Source organism: Podarcis cretensis (assembly GCF_951804945.1).
Source record: "Podarcis cretensis genome assembly, chromosome: 17".
Taxonomy (NCBI): domain Eukaryota; kingdom Metazoa; phylum Chordata; class Lepidosauria; order Squamata; family Lacertidae; genus Podarcis; species Podarcis cretensis.
In genome coordinates, this window is record NC_137187.1 from 32842529 (window position 1) to 32860176 (window position 17648).

At 44.4% G+C, this 17648-nt stretch overlaps 1 protein-coding gene across 1 annotated transcript in view; it reads left to right on the forward strand.

Annotated features, from left to right (window-relative positions):
* The window catches only part of LDLR (low density lipoprotein receptor), a 32227-nt gene extending 16022 nt beyond the window's left edge, over window positions 1-16205 (forward strand). Inside the window, exons 6-18 of the mRNA XM_079959263.1 lie at window positions 1232-1354; window positions 3481-3600; window positions 4436-4561; window positions 5654-5825; window positions 6042-6269; window positions 7436-7554; window positions 8647-8786; window positions 9090-9231; window positions 10330-10482; window positions 11140-11352; window positions 11566-11643; window positions 12930-13087; window positions 14400-16205. Of these exons, the coding sequence (XP_079815389.1) occupies window positions 1232-1354; window positions 3481-3600; window positions 4436-4561; window positions 5654-5825; window positions 6042-6269; window positions 7436-7554; window positions 8647-8786; window positions 9090-9231; window positions 10330-10482; window positions 11140-11352; window positions 11566-11643; window positions 12930-13087; window positions 14400-14438 (1811 nt within the window). The 3' untranslated portion in view covers window positions 14439-16205. The remainder of the gene's footprint in view (window positions 1-1231; window positions 1355-3480; window positions 3601-4435; window positions 4562-5653; window positions 5826-6041; window positions 6270-7435; window positions 7555-8646; window positions 8787-9089; window positions 9232-10329; window positions 10483-11139; window positions 11353-11565; window positions 11644-12929; window positions 13088-14399) is intronic.
* The last annotated feature ends 1443 nt before the right edge of the window (window positions 16206-17648 follow it).

Sequence of the window (17648 nt, forward strand, 5' to 3'; positions counted from 1 at the left end):
GCAGATCTGAAGCCTGGCTTGAGCCAGCACTGCTGTGACAACTACTGCATCGACCCAATTATAGGCCACACCCTTAAAATGAGATCTAAACCCCCCCCCATTTAAATTAAGATGTTTTACACAGTTTATTCATCCCGGCTCTTAGTTTAAAAATTCTTCCTGTTCAAGTAAAGATCCTTTAATCTGCTCATATTCTCTTGTCTGCACAGTGACTGTCGAGAAATCTCCTTAAGATTTCTGTCTGCTTAAATGGGATGGTGCCATTCACGTTATGATGGCATTAGTGGGACAAAAATAACCCCCAGAAAGTCATTTAATAGCAAGCAGCAGCAGGTTTCTGCTATGAGAATCTGAGAGATGATTGATTTTTATATGTAACATTTTGCACGGCAGTGCAGCTCTCGAGCTGTTAATGTTGAGCAGAGTTTGCAAGCAAAAGAAGAATTTGCTTCTCTCCTCGCACTGCTTCCCTCTTTTTGGCTTGGTGCTTTATTTCACCTTAGAAGCTATTTTAACTGTTGGACTTAGGAACCAGTTAGGGCTTGGTTGGACTGTTGTCTTCTCACCTGTAAGTCTCAGCAGTGATCCTAAGGCAACAGGCCCTGTGCTTATATAGAAAGTCAGCTGCATTCTAGCCATTTAAGCTTGCTTCCCAATATACAAACATAGGATCGAGTTGCAGAACATGGAAATAAACGGGACAGACTATTTGCAGCACCAGCCTTTGCATGCTTATGTGGAAGCAAGCCATAGTGTGTTTTAACGGAGCTTACTTCCAGAATTGCTGCAATCCTAAACCTGTTTGCTTGGGAGTAAGGCCGCTTGAGTTAAATTGGACTTATTTATGAGTAGAAAACGCTAGGATTGCACTCTGAAACAACTAGATATAAAAGTAGGATTTCAGAACAGTCGCCCTTCTTGCAAAGCTTTCCCCTGTTAGGTTCTTATTTCTTCCCTGTGAAGAAGGGAAGACTTTGCTGCGGTCTGAAAGCCAACACTAGCTCAGCAACCCAGAGGGAAGGCAAGGTGTGTTTTGAAGGATTGACTGCCCAAGGCCCAGTATTTCCTTGCTTGGCTCACTCAATTCCATGGGGCTTATTCCCAAGCAAGTGTTATAAGCTTTCCCAGACCCTACCTCAAGCTACAGTAGCTTTCCCAGGGCTACTGAAAAGGAAATTGGTCTGAATTGCAATGACGGAATTAAAAACGTGCTTTCTTAATTTTGCAACAGTGACAACCTGTGAAGGGCCAAACATATTCAAGTGCCATTCTGGAGAATGTATCACTATGGACAAGGTCTGCAATGCGAAGAAAGACTGCAGGGATTGGTCGGATGAGCCCCTCAAGGAGTGCCGTAAGAATTTTTTAATACTTGTCTCTGTTGGTGTGCTGTAAGAAGGCTGCCTTGCATCTCCTCTGGCTTGGACTTTCAGGTCCCTTCCAACACTGCAATTCTATGAAAGTGATGTATTGCCATACACCTGGGACTTGGCTATACAACTGCAAATTATGTGGGATGTGGTTGGCACTGTGGTCTAAACCACTGAGCCTCTTGGGCTTTGCCGATCAGAAGGTAGGCAGTTCAAATCCCCACGACAGAGTGAGCTCTCGTTGCTCTGTCCCAGCTCCTGCCAACCTAGCAGTTCAAAAGCATATCAACGCAAGTAGATAAATAGGTACCACTGTGGCAGGAAGGTAAAGGTGTTTCTGTACGCTCTGGTTTCCATCACGGTGTTCGGTTGCACCAGAAGCAGTTTAGTCCTGCTGGCCACATGACCCGGAAAGCTGTCTGCAGGCAAACGCCAGCTCCCTCAGCCTGAAAGCAAGATGAGCGCCGCAACCCCATAGTCGCCTTTAACTGGACTTAACCATCCAGGGGTCCTTTACTTTTTTAAGTGCATTATACAAATGTGACACTAGATAGCGATGGTGAGCTAAGGGCAAATTCTCTCTATTTTTTAAAAAAGACATCTTTGCAGCATTTTTTAAAATAAATGTCTAGATTCAGCTGTGGTCTGTTAACTGGTTCCCTGCTGCAGTAATGAATAGCAGGAGCTGATATGAGCCCGTACGTAGCTCATTATCTTGTGGAAACAGATTAAACCCAAGTTTATTAGAAAGCACGAGAGGTGGAAGTGAAGTTGTTTTGTGAGTCAAAAACCCAGAGGCTTTTTTCCTCCATGCCACAATAAAGGATCAACTTGTGCCAGCACTGAGACAGCTGCATTCTTTGGTGTTGCCAGTTCAGATTTGCCTATCCTTGGAGAGCTTCTGTATCTTGATGCTGTAAAGAAGCTTTCCCCACTGCAATAGTTCTTGTGATGAATTGCTAAGTTGCCACTGATAGGGTAATCTTCATCCTTCCCAGCAGTTTTTTAAATCTGCAGGAGGATCCCAATGGGAAGCCCCAAGTTGAAAGACCAGTGTAGCACATCTCAAGCAACTTGAAGTTCTAGAGCTCCTATTTCTGCAAGAGACAGCATGGAATTGCCAGGCTGAGCACAGAGGTGCAGCTCCCTGAAAATGGGGACACGATTGCAAAATGTACGTGCTTCACGCCAGAAATCCTCACCACAAGCCTATTACAAGCCCTATATTTTAGATGTGATGGCTTTCCCCATCCACCGCCGGCAAGCTCATGGCAGAAGCAAAATTTGCAATGCAATCTTCTTCATTGGTCTTTGACACTTATCATCGTGTGTTTATTTGCACCCCACTTTTCCTCAAAATTGTGCCCAAAGTGATTCACAACATCTCATGCGATCAACTGAGTATAACTGTTAAATAAAATGCAAATTAGAAACAATAATATCAATCATTTTTTTTTAAATAATCCATACACATTTTATTTGAATTTGTAATAACTTGAAGTTCTTGCAGTATACAAGGTCCACCCTACCTAACCCAGCGTAAATGCTCACTGATGGGAGGCCTTTGTGTAAATGACATTATTTGATCACTCTCTTCTTTTTGTGGGGTGGAGGGGACTCAATATTCTTTGTTTTATACAAGTCTCGTTAGGAGCGTAAGCAATTTCTCTAAGAATATTAGAGGGACGATTCCAACAGATTCCACACGAAAAACACTTATGTCCCTGTGGAGATGGCAGTCCCAAGTCCCTTCTGGTTTGCACTCTTTATAAAGACTTGAGGAATGAGATTATCACCCCTCTTTTATTGTCCTTTCTGGGTCGCCCAGCCACTGCCACAGTGTCTTTCTCTTGGCGGATCAAGATGAGCAGATGACAGCAAAGGTTGCAAGGTTTTTAGCTGGGGCAATCAGAATAAGATCCAGTATTTGACGATTGATTCAAAACCCCAAAATGTATTTTCCATCATTGACTTTTTATTTCTATTCTTTGTATATTGTATTGTTGTTTTCTTGCTATGGCAGATGGCTGACACAAATAAAGATTCATTCATTCATTCATTCATTCACTAAGAATAGCATCATTATAAGCTCTTTGTTATCCCCTTCCAGGAACAAATGAATGTTTGGATAATAAGGGTGGTTGCTCCCACATATGCAACGATCTCAAAATTGGGTACGAGTGTTTATGCCCTGAAGGATTCCAGCTGATTAACCAAAGAAAATGTGAAGGTAAATGGGAAAGTTTTCTTCCTCTTTCCACAACACAAAACTTTCTTAATGCACCTCTAATTACTGTATTTTTCCGTGTATAAGACTAGGGTTGTTGTTTTTTTACCAAACAATAAGGTTTAAAATTGGGGCTTGTCTTATACACGGGTAGTGCTGAGGAGTGTTTTCTTAATTTGGAGTCCCCCCAAATAGGGCGTGTCTTATACTTGGAGGCATCTTATACACGGAAAAATACGGTAATTCATATCTGGTTGAAAGTTAATGGGAGTCAGGGAGGTTACTATGTTTCTCGTTATATGTTTTCTTTGGGAAAAGCAAGGCTTGGTGATCTGGCCAAGTCCATCCAGCTGAGGCCACAGTCCCAGGTTGAAAAATTTGGCCTTTCCGAAAGGATGTCTGCGATTGTGGCTTCTGAAGTTGTAGATGAGCATGCCGTTGGCGAAGCCTTGCGTTGTCCCATCTCCGTAAGAAAAAGGCAGGCAAGATACAATCAAATGTGCCTTTCTTCCCTTACACATAGGCAACAAACTCGGTCACTTGATTCCCCGAGCTGTTCTATAAAATGTTTATTTGCCCCTTTGTCAAGTTGAATCCCATAGACCTGGTCATGGAACTGTAGGCTGATGCTTCTTGTGGTGGCCACTGTGGGAAAAATCTGAGTAGTTCAAAGTCCAAGACCATTATGGGATACTTCCTGCTCCTCTTTGTTTGGGAGGTTCCAGGCAAGTAGCAGGTTGGCCGCAGTAGAGAAAACTTACTTGAGCCTCGGGGAGCAAATGTATTGTCGTACGTTACTGACTTCAGGCGATGAGTATCATCCTCTTGATTTTCCTAGATATCGATGAGTGTCTCAACCCTGATACCTGTAGCCAAATCTGTGTGAACTTGAAAGGAAGCTATAAGTGTGAATGTAATGAAGGCTATCAGATTGACCCTACCACGAAGGCCTGCAAAGCCATTGGTAAGTCTTGGGCATGTTCTACTCTAGAGTATTACTGTAACCATTGCAGGGTGGTGGTAAAAAAGTTAGGGTACCTGCAGGAGCCATCCTTCCCCTGGGAATACATCCAGCCCCAGAAACTTGTTTTTGCAGTTCCTTCCTTTTTAATGTAATATTGGGGACCTGAATTTACTTCTTTTCCTCCCCACTTCCTTTTTATTAGGTCCATTATAGTGTAAGATGCTTTTTTAACTTGTGACAAGGTGGGTTTGATTTAAATCAAGTTGATGTAAATCACTAGTCAGTAAGACTTGATTTAAATCTTTTTTTACAGAAAGACATTCTTGCTGGTATAATCTTAATATTCACAACCAGATGAAGGTTTCATTTTTGGAATAATAAATTTTCAGAGTAGTTTTTACAGTTATATCAAACATTACTGACAAACATTACTGTTAGAAATACCGTACATAGACAGATAATTATGAAATTATTGTGAAGTTTAGTAAGTTAACTGTTTATATTTGGTCAACTTTTATGCTGTACTTTATTGGCAGGAGAAAAACAATCAATTTCTTAATAACAATTTATACAATTTATTTAACTAAAACAATAACATTATAGCATATGTATCCATGTTTGTTAACTGATGTAGTTAAACATTTTTTTTAAAAAAAACACAACCCACACACCTTAGACTAGTTTTAGCACACATGAAAACCTTAAAACAAATCCTAATTTCCTGATGAATAGCCTTTGGACTATAATGTAACTTAAATAGAAAACTATCTTTGGAAAGATTTTTCCTCCAAAAGCATTTTATTTTAAAAATCCTATTTAAATTTTAAAAAATCTGATTTAAATAAAAAAAATCCAATAAAAAAAAATCTTCATCCACCCTGACTTGTGAAATGACGAGTGCATGGACAGTTGGAATGTGTAGTAAACAACTATTTATTTAGTGCACTTTGGATGCTGGGAAAATCCACTTATTGAATTGTAATAATTCTTCCGGGAGACCTTTTGATCTGCTTAGTTGCTTTCTGGAAGCTGAGAGAGAAGGTTTAAAAGCCACAGAGTTCCCAATATCCCTTTTCTTGCTCCTTTCCCCAGGCACCATTGCATATCTCTTCTTCACCAATCGCCACGAGGTCAGGAAGATGACTCTCGACCGCAGCGAGTACAGCAGCCTCATCCCCCGTCTCAAAAACGCGGTGGCTTTAGATATGGAAATAGCCAACAACAAACTCTACTGGTCTGACAGCTCTCAGAAAAAAATATACAGGTAAAAATAGATGAAATGTGTGCACTGCGGGCAGGAACTGGCAGGGCTCAGTAGTATTTGCGTTTTAAATCGCATCTGGGCACAGATGTGATCCAAAACACAACTACTTGGAGAAAACCAGTCCTGTATGGTATCCTGCAGCCCATGATGTATGACCCCGTCTCTCTCCTTCCTTCATTTCAATGGGGATTCTTTGTTTCTTTGTGATGCCTCCAGCACTCCAATAGACAAAGCAGACAACCACTCCCACCATGTCACCGTGATTGACAGCGGGATCAAATACCCAGATGGCCTCGCTGTGGACTGGGTGCACAGCAACATCTACTGGGCTGACTCTGCCCTGGGCACGATCTCTGTGGCCAGCAGTGAAGGCTTGAGGAGGAGGACCCTGATCAAGGAAGTTGAAGCCAAGCCGTGTGCCATCGTGGTGGATCCAGTCCACGGGTATGTTCTGCCTTAAATGCTGCGGGGATTTGCCAGTCTGTTGAGGAACTGGGCTCTTGTTTCTAGGGACATGCCCTAGTGAGAGGCAAAAGATATGTGTGAATGAGGCTGACCTTTGAGATGGGACCTCAGCAGTGGATTAGTAAGGGGGAATGGTCAATGTACGTTCTTTGCATGCAAAAAATCCCAGATCCAATCCTTGGCATCTCCAGATTAGACTGAGAAAAGACTCCTGTTTTCACTGCCCAGGGTTTTAGAGAAAGGATGGCAAACCTTTGGCTCTGCAGATGTTACAAGTCTACAACTATTTGGTTCTTAGCCATGCTGTCTCGGGCTGATGAGATTTGGGGAATCCAGTAACATCTGGAGGACTCCCCAGGTCCCCATGCCTAACACAGACAGCGCCGAACTGGATGGGCCAGTGGCCTGGCTATACAAAGATAGCTCTGTGGATCTGACAGCGTTTTAGGGTAGTGTTGACTTTAAAAGAATAGTGCTGGCTGTGGCTTCCTTAAGAGGCTTTCCATGGTCAAAAGGAGCACGGCATTTTGGGACAAGAGAGGGGCTTTGTCTACATGCATAGTCTAAGCATGCAACCATGGCTGCATGGATGTTACTGGCCCAGAGATGGAAAGAAGATAAAAGTCCCTATCAGAGAAGAATGGCAGATGAAGTTGATGGACTATTCTGAAATGGCTTAAATGACCGGAAGAGTTAGAAATCAGGAGGACCAAAATTTTAATAAGGAACAGGGAAAATTTACAACTTACCTTAAAGGCCATTGTAAACAGTTAAAATCGTTTGTAGGATTGGAATAACACTTGTAGTTTATAAGGGTGAATTCTGGACATAATGGAAGAAGTAAAGGATTTGGAGTATTATAAAAGATGTGGGAGGAAATGATTAATAACAGAACCTACAAAGGGGAGGATGGAAGTCCAGAAGATTCCTAGGAATCTTGTTTTTATTATGTTTGATATATCTCTGTAAAATGTTAATTTGAAAAACCCAATAAATTTGTATTTAAAAAAGAGGGTGAGAGCCTTTGCCAGGTTTGCTGTCCATTGAGGAGGAGGAGGGGCTTAGGGTCAACTCCCCCAAGGACAATGTTGCTCTGTGAGAGTTGGCTTAAATTGTGTGTTTGTTTCTCCCTTTCCTCATGTTAGGTTTATGTACTGGGCTGACTGGGGAACGTCTGCGAAAATTGCCAAAAGTGGTCTGAATGGGGTGGACAGCTTTCCCCTGGTGAAAGAAGGCATTCTTTGGCCTAACGGAATAACTCTAGGTAAGCTCTGCATAGCTCAGGGAAGAGAATAAGAAGAGCAGGCTGGAGGAAGACGAGGCTCTGTTGACTCATGATCCAAAGGGACTTGCTTTGTTGTTCAAATGTGGGGCTTGTTTGAGACTGATCTCTCTTCCTGCTTCTGTGCTGCTACAAAGTTTGCTCTCTTAGGCAACCCATTTGCAGCTGGATTAGCATCCCACTGCTAGGCGGTGCTGTCATCCTCCCTGACTCAGTTGTAGTGATGGAGTTAGGGAGCGCATTCGCAAACACAAGGGCCAGGCAAGGCTTAGCATATTTAGAAGGGCGGGGGGGGGGGGGGAGATGGACCTCCGATCCTAAGAATATCTGAAGCTCCTGAGTTGGATTCACAAACATTTTGGGGGGTCATGCATGAGGAGAAAAGGTGCAGTGAGAATTTCCATTTAAGTACAGTGGTACCTTGGGTTACAGACACTTCAGATTACAGACTCCAGTAACCCAGAAATAGTACCTTGGGTTAAGAACTTCACTTCAGGGTGAGAACAGAAATTGCGTGGCGGCGGCAGTGGGAGGCCCCATTAGCTAAAGTGGTACCTCAGGTTAAGAACAGACCTCCAGAACGAATTAAGTTCTTAACCTGAGGTGCCACTGTATATAGTTGTTAAAAGTAAAGGTCATAATGGTGATCAGTTAGGTTTTTGAGTGCAGATAATCACCCATTTTCCCCTTGTAGGCCTGGCTTTTGAGGGGCAGAGTTCTGAACAATGGCAAGTAACCAAAAGCGCTCTTGAGAAATTGTTAGGATAAAATGTTTCTGAAATCCAGTGGACCAAAAGCCAAGAACATCTTTTTGGGAATGGGCTGGCCCTTGGGTCTAAATAAAGCAGAGCAGTCTGATTTGGAGGGAACCCTTCTCATCTGAAAGCTGTATGCTGTAGTTTGTTGCAAGTATCAAAGACGTTTGGGGATGCAGCGCTAACTTACAACGCCTCTTGGCCAGTGTGTCATGTTCTCTGTTCTGAACTACCTTTATGCTTGGCTTGCTCCCTTTCATATGAATGGAAGGGTGTGTTCCTCTGGTCATGTGACACTTCTGACACCTTCTGTCTTTAGATTTGGCCAACCAGCGCCTCTACTGGGTAGACTCGAAGCTCCACTCCATCTCCAGCATAGATGTGAATGGGAGAAACAGAAAGACCATCCTTGTGAATGAGGACAAGCTGGCTCATCCTTTTGCCATCACAGTCTTTGAGGTGAGGCAGATTCAGAAATGGCCTCATTTTGGACATGTGGTCTTTGTTTATTGATCACATCAATAAGGCGGCACAGTTACTACATCCCCCTGTAGTGCATGCATCTCTATGGAGAGGACTAATTAATCTGTGAACCTATTGTGCATGTATCTTAGTGTTACTTTTTGAGTTGGCAAGCCATATGTTTCCCATGTGTTGCTTTGCATGGTGTGTTTTTTTTTTGGGGGGGGGGTTATGTTCACAGTATTACTGTTGAAAACTAAAAAAATCCATTTAAAAACAAATCACTGAATCTTCACCCAGGATAAAGTGTTCTGGACAGATGTCATGAACGAAGCAATTTTCAGCGCCAACCGCCTGACCGGCTCCGATATCGTCAAGGTGGCAGGGGACCTGTATTCACCCCAGGACCTGACGTTGTTTCATTCTGTACGGCAGCCAAAAGGTATTTGATCATGACCGCCTTCCTGCTGTTGCATCCCTAAATGCGTTTTTTCTCTTTTTTTTTCTTTCGCCTTGTGCTTTTTGGACTGTCAGGTGAGGGCAGCGCTTGTGCCGACAATAAGCAATTTAGCACGCTGCACTCTGCCGCCAGGGAAACCCCCTATTTTCCTGCAGCGGAGGAGAACAGCCATGTACGGGCTTTTTCTTCCACTTCCTGCAGAAGGCAGGGCTATTTAAGCGGTCTTTCTCTATTCCTTCCTGGGTGGCAGCATCTACCTCCAGCCCTTGGCCAGCTTCACTCCATCTCCTCTCATCTGCCAAAAAAGAGAGCCTTTTAGACCAGCCTTTCTCAACCTGTGGGTCCCCAGATGTCGTTGGACTACAACTCCCATCACCCCTAGCTAGCAAGGCCAGAGCTCAGGGATGATGGGAGTTGTAGTCCAACAACATCTGGGGACCCACAGGTTGAGAACTGCTGCTTTAGACAGCCCCCCCCCATCGCTATTAGCAGTGGTGGTTTTTGCTCTGTCTTGGAGGACTCCCACTGGGTGGGAAGGTGCAGTGTTTGTGTCACGGACTGGCCAGAGGAGGACCGGTGGAGGCCGCCTCCCCAGCCTGACCCTTCCAGAGAAGGGAACAGTTCAGAATTACAACGGGTTTGAGGGAGGTCTCAGCTCAGAGGCAGATGAGGGGGAAGCTGGGAGATAATGGGAGAGGAGGAGGAAGAAGAGGAAGAAGAAGAAGAAGCACTAGGGGAGTGACAGCTGAATATCTGCCCCATCTGCCTTTCACAAGTTGTTGAGGGCACCCTGGCATTATATATATCTGAAAGTTCTAGGGCATTTTTAAATCAAGGTTTTGAACAAGGTTATATTGAATTAAAGCATATGGTAAGGGCTTTTCCTTGTCTTGTCCATTCCTGGCCACCTGCCGTGGGGGGTTGGTTCCTCTGCTGCCTGACAATCTGAGATGCCATTCAGTGAGGATAACCTCTGGCTCCCCTTGAATTCCTCCTGTGTTCGTGAAGGTGAAGACTTGCGCAGGCACTTGTGCCATCCTGAGTCTCCTTTGTACAACTTCTCCCCCCCCCCTTTAACAGGTGTCAACTGGTGTGAGAAGAACGGAACTCCCAATGGAGGCTGCCAATACCTCTGTCTCCCTGCCCCGCAAATCACTGTTCACTCCGCCAAGTACACCTGTGCCTGTCCTGATGGCATGCACCTGGCCGCAGACATGAGAAGTTGCAGCACAGGTAAGCAGGCAAAATGGGTGAAGCGAGCCTTTGTGCAGTGAGCAGCTGGCAGCTGGGGTACAAACTCAGTGTGTGTGTGTGTGTGTGTGTGAGAGAGAGAGAGAGAGAGAGAGAGAGAGAGAGAGAGAGACAGACACTACAGTGGTGCCTCTGGATGTGAACAGCATCCGTTCTGGAGCCCCGTTCACATCCTGAAGCGAACGCAACCTGCGTCGTCGCAATTCTCTGCTTTTGCGCATGCACGTGACGCCACTTTGAGCGTCTGCGTGAGCGGCGAAACCTGGAAGTAACGCATTCCGTTACTTCCGGGTCGCCGCGGAGCGTAACCTGAAAACACTCGACCTGAAGCATATTTAAGGTACGACTGTACCCCCTTTTCCACAAAACGAGTATAGTCGTACCTTCAAAGTTAAACGGAATCCTTTCTGGAAGTCCATTAAACTTCCAAAATGTTCGAAAACTAAATCGCAGCTTCTGATTGGCTGCCGGGAGCTCCGGGTTCCAAAAGAACATTCACAAACCGGAACAATCTCTTCCGGGTTTGGGGCATTCAAGAGCCAAAACGTCCCGAGTTTCAGGGCGTTTGGGATCCAAGGTACGACTGCAAAAGTGTTTATTTGGAGAGATAATTGATATGTTGTTGTCTCCGCCACCCAGACACTGTTCCCGAGGCTCCTGCTTCCGTTGCTGCCACAACAACTCGGCAGCCTCCCTCAAGAACCACACCTTTGGGCCGGCTGCTCGCCACAACCAGTGCCCCCAGGCATGAAACTGAACGCCTGCCTGCCGCTGCCCCCACCGTTCTGAGCAAACTCATCCCAGGCATCTCTGAGCGTACCACGCCTCCGATGGTCACCCTGTCCCAGCAAGGTAAGAGCTTACACCGAGTGTGTGACACTCTTGTTATGGCTCCTTTGCACCTAAGTGCAAAGTGCTGTGCACATAGGAAAACTTAAGTTGGGTGCAAGTTCTTCTCCTTCTCCTCCTCCTCCTCCTCTCCTGTTGCCCCTTCCTTCCCCTCTGCATCTTTAGCAATATTCCAGACTGGAGAGGGCTTAATTTTAAGTTTCCTCTATTCCCCAGCGCGAAACGGAATTGCTGCTGAAACGGACGGGGCAAGGCAAGGGGGTCCCCCAGCGCTGTCAATTGTCCTACCACTGGGTAAGTTCCTCGCCAGGCAAAAGCGTTCCTTTTTAACCAGGCCTTGGGTTGATCTGATTTACATCCTATACCCTTTTAAAATGTCAAAATATATTAAAAAATTAAAACAATTATCTAGTAGCACCTTAGAGACCAACTAAGTTTGTTCTTGGTATAAGCTTTCATGTGCATGCACACTTCTTCAGATTTAAAATGTTTTTTTTGTGTGTGTGTGTGTGTGTCGGGGGAAGGTAGTGGCTTGCTGTTTTTATTTTTATTATTTTGTGGTTTTATATCTTGTTTTTATTCTGTGAACCCTGCCATAGGGTGGTATATAAATTCAATCAATCAGTGTAATAGTAATCGTAATAGTAACAAGAATAGTAATAAATAATAATACAGTTGTGCCTCGCAAGACGAAAAGAATCCGTTCCGCGATTCTCTTCGTCTAGTGGTTTTTTCGTCTTGCGAAGCAAGCCCATTGACAGCTTACCGGATTAGCGCTATTAGCGGTCTAGCGGCTTTTAGCGATCAGCTGTTAAGCGGCTTATCAGCGGAACAGCTGATAAGCAGCTTAGCGGCTTAGGAAGGGGGGGGGGGAGCGAAAAAACCCCATGGGAACTCGCAATATTTTTTCGTCTTGCAAAGCAACCCCATAGAGAAATTCATTTAGCGAAGCGCCTCCAAAATGGGAAACCCTTTCGTCTAGCAGGTTTTCAGTCTTGCGAGGCGTTCGTCTTGCGGGGCACCACTGTAGTTGTGGGCAAGGCAGAAGCCCAAATCAGTAGTCCTTCTCGGGATGCTCTTGAACTAAATATAATACAGTGGACACTCAGGTTGCGAACCTGATCCATGCGGGATGCACGTTCGCAACCCACGTCTGCGCATGCACGGGTTGCAATTTGGTGCTTCTGCACATGTGCAAAGCGCGATTTAGGGCTTCTGCACATTGCGTGACCGCCAAAACCCAGAAATAACCTGTTCCGGTACTTCCGGGTTTCGGCAGTCTGCAACCCGAAAAAATGCTACCTGAAGCAGCTGTAACGTGAGGTGTGACTGTATTGGTGTAGCAAATAAGTCACGGTGCATATTTTATTCATTAATTTCCTTAATTTCTCAGGTGTGCGTATACGGTATAGCGTACTTAGATTGTAAGCCTCTTGGGATACAGGCCTGTCATACGTTCTTTGTAAAGCCCCACGCACATAGATAGTGCTATATTCACCATCGTCCCCAGTGGTCTCCCGAGCAGTTAGGAGAGGTTGGTTTAAAATAACGTCCTGCCTTCTGGGATTTCTTTTTTTCAGTGCTGATTTGTTTAATCTCCTTTGGGGGTTTCCTTGTTTGGAAGAACTGGCGCCTGAGGAACATCAACAGCATCAATTTTGACAACCCTGTCTATCAGAAAACGACAGAGGACGAGGTTCACATCTGTCGGAGCCAGGAGGGGTACACATACCCATCGGTAAGCTGACATTCAGAATGGTGGGAACTTTGCAGTTTTCTGTACTGCTGGTGGGTGCTTTGTGTTCTTTGATATTAGTGGGGGTCCCAAGTCATTCTCATCCTGCCCCTCTCCTGAAGCCCTCCTGCCCCCATTCCTTCCCGCCATGGTTGACCGTGGTAATAGTGAAGAACATGGAAGAACAGTGCCCTTCAGGAAAGGTCTCGTGCAAAAGTAGCACGAGTGCTCATTGTTTGTATAAATCCATAATGTGAATTTTCTGGGTCTGGCAAGATGACTCCTTCCCCCCCTGCCCTTTTAAAAAACTTTTTAATTTATACTTTTCAAGTTTATACATTTCATTAGTTTTACAATCAACTTAACATTTCAAAGTTTAACTTCCTTCCCCTTCTTTCTGCGGTTCCTTAAATTTATTTTTTAAAATACCTTCTGCATATCCAAATTCATTTAACTTGCTTGTTTAATTATCTACTGTAAATATACACTCTTAAGAAACTGCAGGTTATTACAATAATCCTTCTAATGCTTTTATCTGTTTACAATTTATCTGTAAATATTCAATAAGCCATTTCCATTCTTTTATAAAAAGATTTTTTTATCTTGATTTCTTAGTCTTCTGGTAAGTTTCGCCATTTCTGCATATTCCATAAGTTTTTGTATCCATTCTTCCTTTACTGGGACTTCTGCTTTTTTCCACTTTGAAGCAAGTAGCATTCTTGCTGCTGTAGTAGCATACATAAATACATTTCTATACAATTTAGGTAGTTCTGTCCCTATAACTCCCAACAGTTGTTTCTGGTTGTTGTTTTTTTATAAAAGTTATTTTGAACACTCTTTTCAATTCATTGTACAGTCATACCTTAGAAATCAAACGGCTTAGTTGCTGAACGTTTTGGCTCCCGATCGGAAGGGATTGTTCCGGTTTTCGAATTTTATTTGGAACTCGAAAGTCCGGCACGACTTCCGCTGGTTCCGATTGGCTGCAGGAGCTTCCTGCAGCCAATCAGAAGCCGCGCCTTGTTTCCCAAACATTCTGGAAGTCAAACAGATATCCGGAACGGATTCCGATTGACTTCCAAGGTACGTCTGTATATCATTTCCCAGTAAGCTTTAACCTTACTACAAGATGACTCTTTTGAGAGACCGCAAAACACTGAACGCTGTCTTCTTGAGTAGGTTGGTTTCTGTTTCTCTCCTCAATCGGCTGGCAGGCTCACTTTTTATCCCTAATTGGGACATTTTGGCTTCTACGGTTGTTCCACCTAGCTAAACCCTTTGAGTAACTTCCTTTCCAATCTCTCTTCCCCAACAGAGACAAATGGTCAGCCTGGAAGACGACACCACAGCGTGAGCCCACCTCAACGCCTCCAAGTGCCTCTCCCCAGACTTTTGCTGCTGCTTTTCTGGGAGATCACGCACGCCCTGGCTTCCGTTGTCTCTCAGCCGTCTGACGCCACTTCCCCAGTGACTCGATGGACCTTTCCCTTCCTCAGCCCCTCACCTTTCCCTTTTTTAAAAGGAAGAAACTGTACGTCGGTCAGCAACTGTCTTTACAGGACAGAGCAGACGAACCAGGGCCACTTTGTTGAGTTTTTATGTTTCGATATATTTATTGTTGTATCCAGTGCTGCCACGGCACTGATAGGTCTGCTGTCCTCTGAGTCTCATTTTTAATCTGGGCAGGGTCACTTATTACTATTTTTTTCACGCACGTGAAGGACGGTAACTTGACAAAGGCAGTGGCTGTTCTCTGGATGCACACCTGGGTGTCTCGGGGTCCTTTTCACAAGCTGACGGTTGTGCCTAGCAATTTTCTCTCCAAAGGCCTGACAGGCTGGCATGAAGCAAGCTTGGAAGGGAATCGGGAACATGAGCCTTTGCTGAGAACTCGCCTTGCCTTCGTGAGCCTCTGGGCCCCTTTCTCCCAAGCTAGACTGGGGAAAATTTTAAAGAGTGGATTTTGCCATCCGTGCCGCAAAGAAGAAACAGTGACTTTTGCCCTCTTAACGTCCAAAGAAAGGAAGGACAACGTGGAGGTGTCCTGGATCCCTCTGTGGGCCCTGAGCTGCTAGATCTCTCTCAGCCTTCCCCCGCCACTTTCGTTTGATTTCTTCTCGTTTCTCTTTGCGACCCGTGTAGCTTTGTAACCTTGCATTTTCTGTATTTGCACTTGATTCCTTTCTTTTGGCTCTCTTGTCACGTGTTGCCAGGAGGGTGAGAGGGGGGGAAGAACTGAACCAATGAGACAAGCAGGCTGACTTTGGGGAGGGGAAAAGGGGGTTGTTGCGTTTTGCTCGGTGCTGGTCCGTTTTGTGCCTTTTGGCAGGTGGACAAAGGGCAATAGATTGTGCTGGCCAAGAAAGCAGGAATTGAAGCCATTCTCCTGTGTCTTCTACCTTCGTCACAGGTTTACAGTTGCCTTATCACTGCATCTCTCTATGCCAGGTATATTTTTTACAAATTTCCTGCCCTTAGCTTTGCCTTATTTTGTATACTGTTATCCCTTCTCTTACTAACGGAGGGCTTCTTAACTAAGGCAAACGCCAAATGGGACTCCCAGCCCCCTTCTAGAGTTGCACTAAACTCTGATTCTGCACCTTAGTTGAAATATATATATATATATATTGCATGTGATGCTTTTTAAGCTTTTGTGAATAGAAGCGCCAGGTTGCCACATGTTCTAAGGTGGGCTGAATTTGAGCTCATGGTGTGTTCTCTAGCTACCGTTCACCTAATGAAGGATCTTTACATTTTCAAGGAAGTAGAATCAGTGTAAATTCCAAATGTCTGCCGCAGCTCCAGTCCGTCCTAAACTCAGTAACGAACAAGCAGAAAATACCCACTTACCCTGCTATCCTAGGATAACAAATGGCAACTTTATTTTCTTGGCCTGACACATCTAGTTCCCTTCCTTTGACGGAGGGGACAGCACACTACATACCAAGGAAAAGCACTCAAAACCCCTTTGACCTGAAGCTGTGAAAGATTCCAACCACTTCCTCTGATTGTGGAGCATGTAAATGATGTATAATGTTTGAGATATATATTTCCTTTGCACAAAACGTTGCATTCTGTATGTACATAATGTTCATAAAATACATGCCTTATTTATTTATAAGTTTATTTTCTTATGGTTGTTGATGATTAGGCTTTATTCCATCATCCCACCTCTCTCTGTTGGGGTATTCCCCGATTCTCTGCAGTTATGGGTGCATATGATGGTGGATCAGCTAAAGTTGGGTCCCAATCTGAAGTAAGCGTTTTGCATGTCATAGTGAACCAAACCTTTGCGGTTTGCCATGAACATGGGTGTCTGAACCAGGGACTGCGGTTTTGTTTCACTCCAAGCAAACCACTGCTCCATGAAGCTTTTCGTATCTCCACAACTGCATAGATGCTTTGAGCGAATTGTACTTGATCGCTGCTCTTACTGGTGCTTTCAGCAGCAGTGCCCAAATGTTTTTTTTTGCTTGGGGGGGGGGAAACTGCAGCCAAAAAGGGGATTAACTTTTGCAATATTTATTCGCTTATTTAATGCGGTGGGGGCATATTTCCCATCACTGTCCGCAAATCTTGCCAGTTAGGTACAGTCTGATTTTTATCATTCCCCACCCCTTTCAGGCATGCAGCATGTTTTTTGCTGATTTGGCATGGGTCGATTGCAGTTGGAGATGATTTTGTCGTTTGCTGCATCCCCTACTCCTTTGCTGTTGCATTGTGAATGATGCTCATGTCTATATCATGTCAGCCACCTTGCATGGAGCAGTCGAATTTTTAAAAGCACAAGCCGGTTGATAGAATTGTGTGTGTTCATTTGTAAAGAAAAGTGTCAATGGCCTAAATGTCTATGAAATGCTCAGCTGCCTGCCCCAATGGTTTATTGTGTTAATGTCATTGGCTGTAGTAATTTGGGGGCCTTAAAATGAGCACTGAATAGATTTTTGTAGAAGTAAGATGTAGTATAGGGGAACACCCCCCCCAAAAAAAAAAAACCCTTAAGGGTATGTTTTACTTTGAGAAGGGAAAATAACAAAGCACTGTCAGTCTATGTATTTGCCCTGCTGTCACATAAGAGTGCCTTTCATTTGTCATGCTGATGAAGAGTCCTCAACTTCCTTTGGGTTGTTAATGGCTGCTTTAATGTCTTTCTCATACTTTTGTCTTTAAATCAAAGAGCAACAGATCACAGAAATGGGAATAGCTCTGAAACCTCTTGCTTAGTGCCTGAATCTTGTCAAAGCAGTGGCCCAGACCTGAGCATCATTCAGTAGGTCCTTTTCTGCTTCTGGTTGCCTTGAAAATTCCAAAGTAGGAAGCAACTTTCCTAGACAATGGGCAGTAATGGTGCTACTTTGAACAAAAGCAGTTGGGGATTTTGAGAAAGAAATGACAAGCTGTGCCTCTGGTCCTTTGGTCTAGTGCTCCCCTGCTATAGCATACAAAGCTGTTAGGCTCTGCAGGGTTGAGGGGGCAAGCAGGTTCCTTGTTGGGGCCGTTTGCATAGGAGAAACCACTGTAGGAGAACCCACAGCTGTATATCAATTGAGTTACATTTGATGAA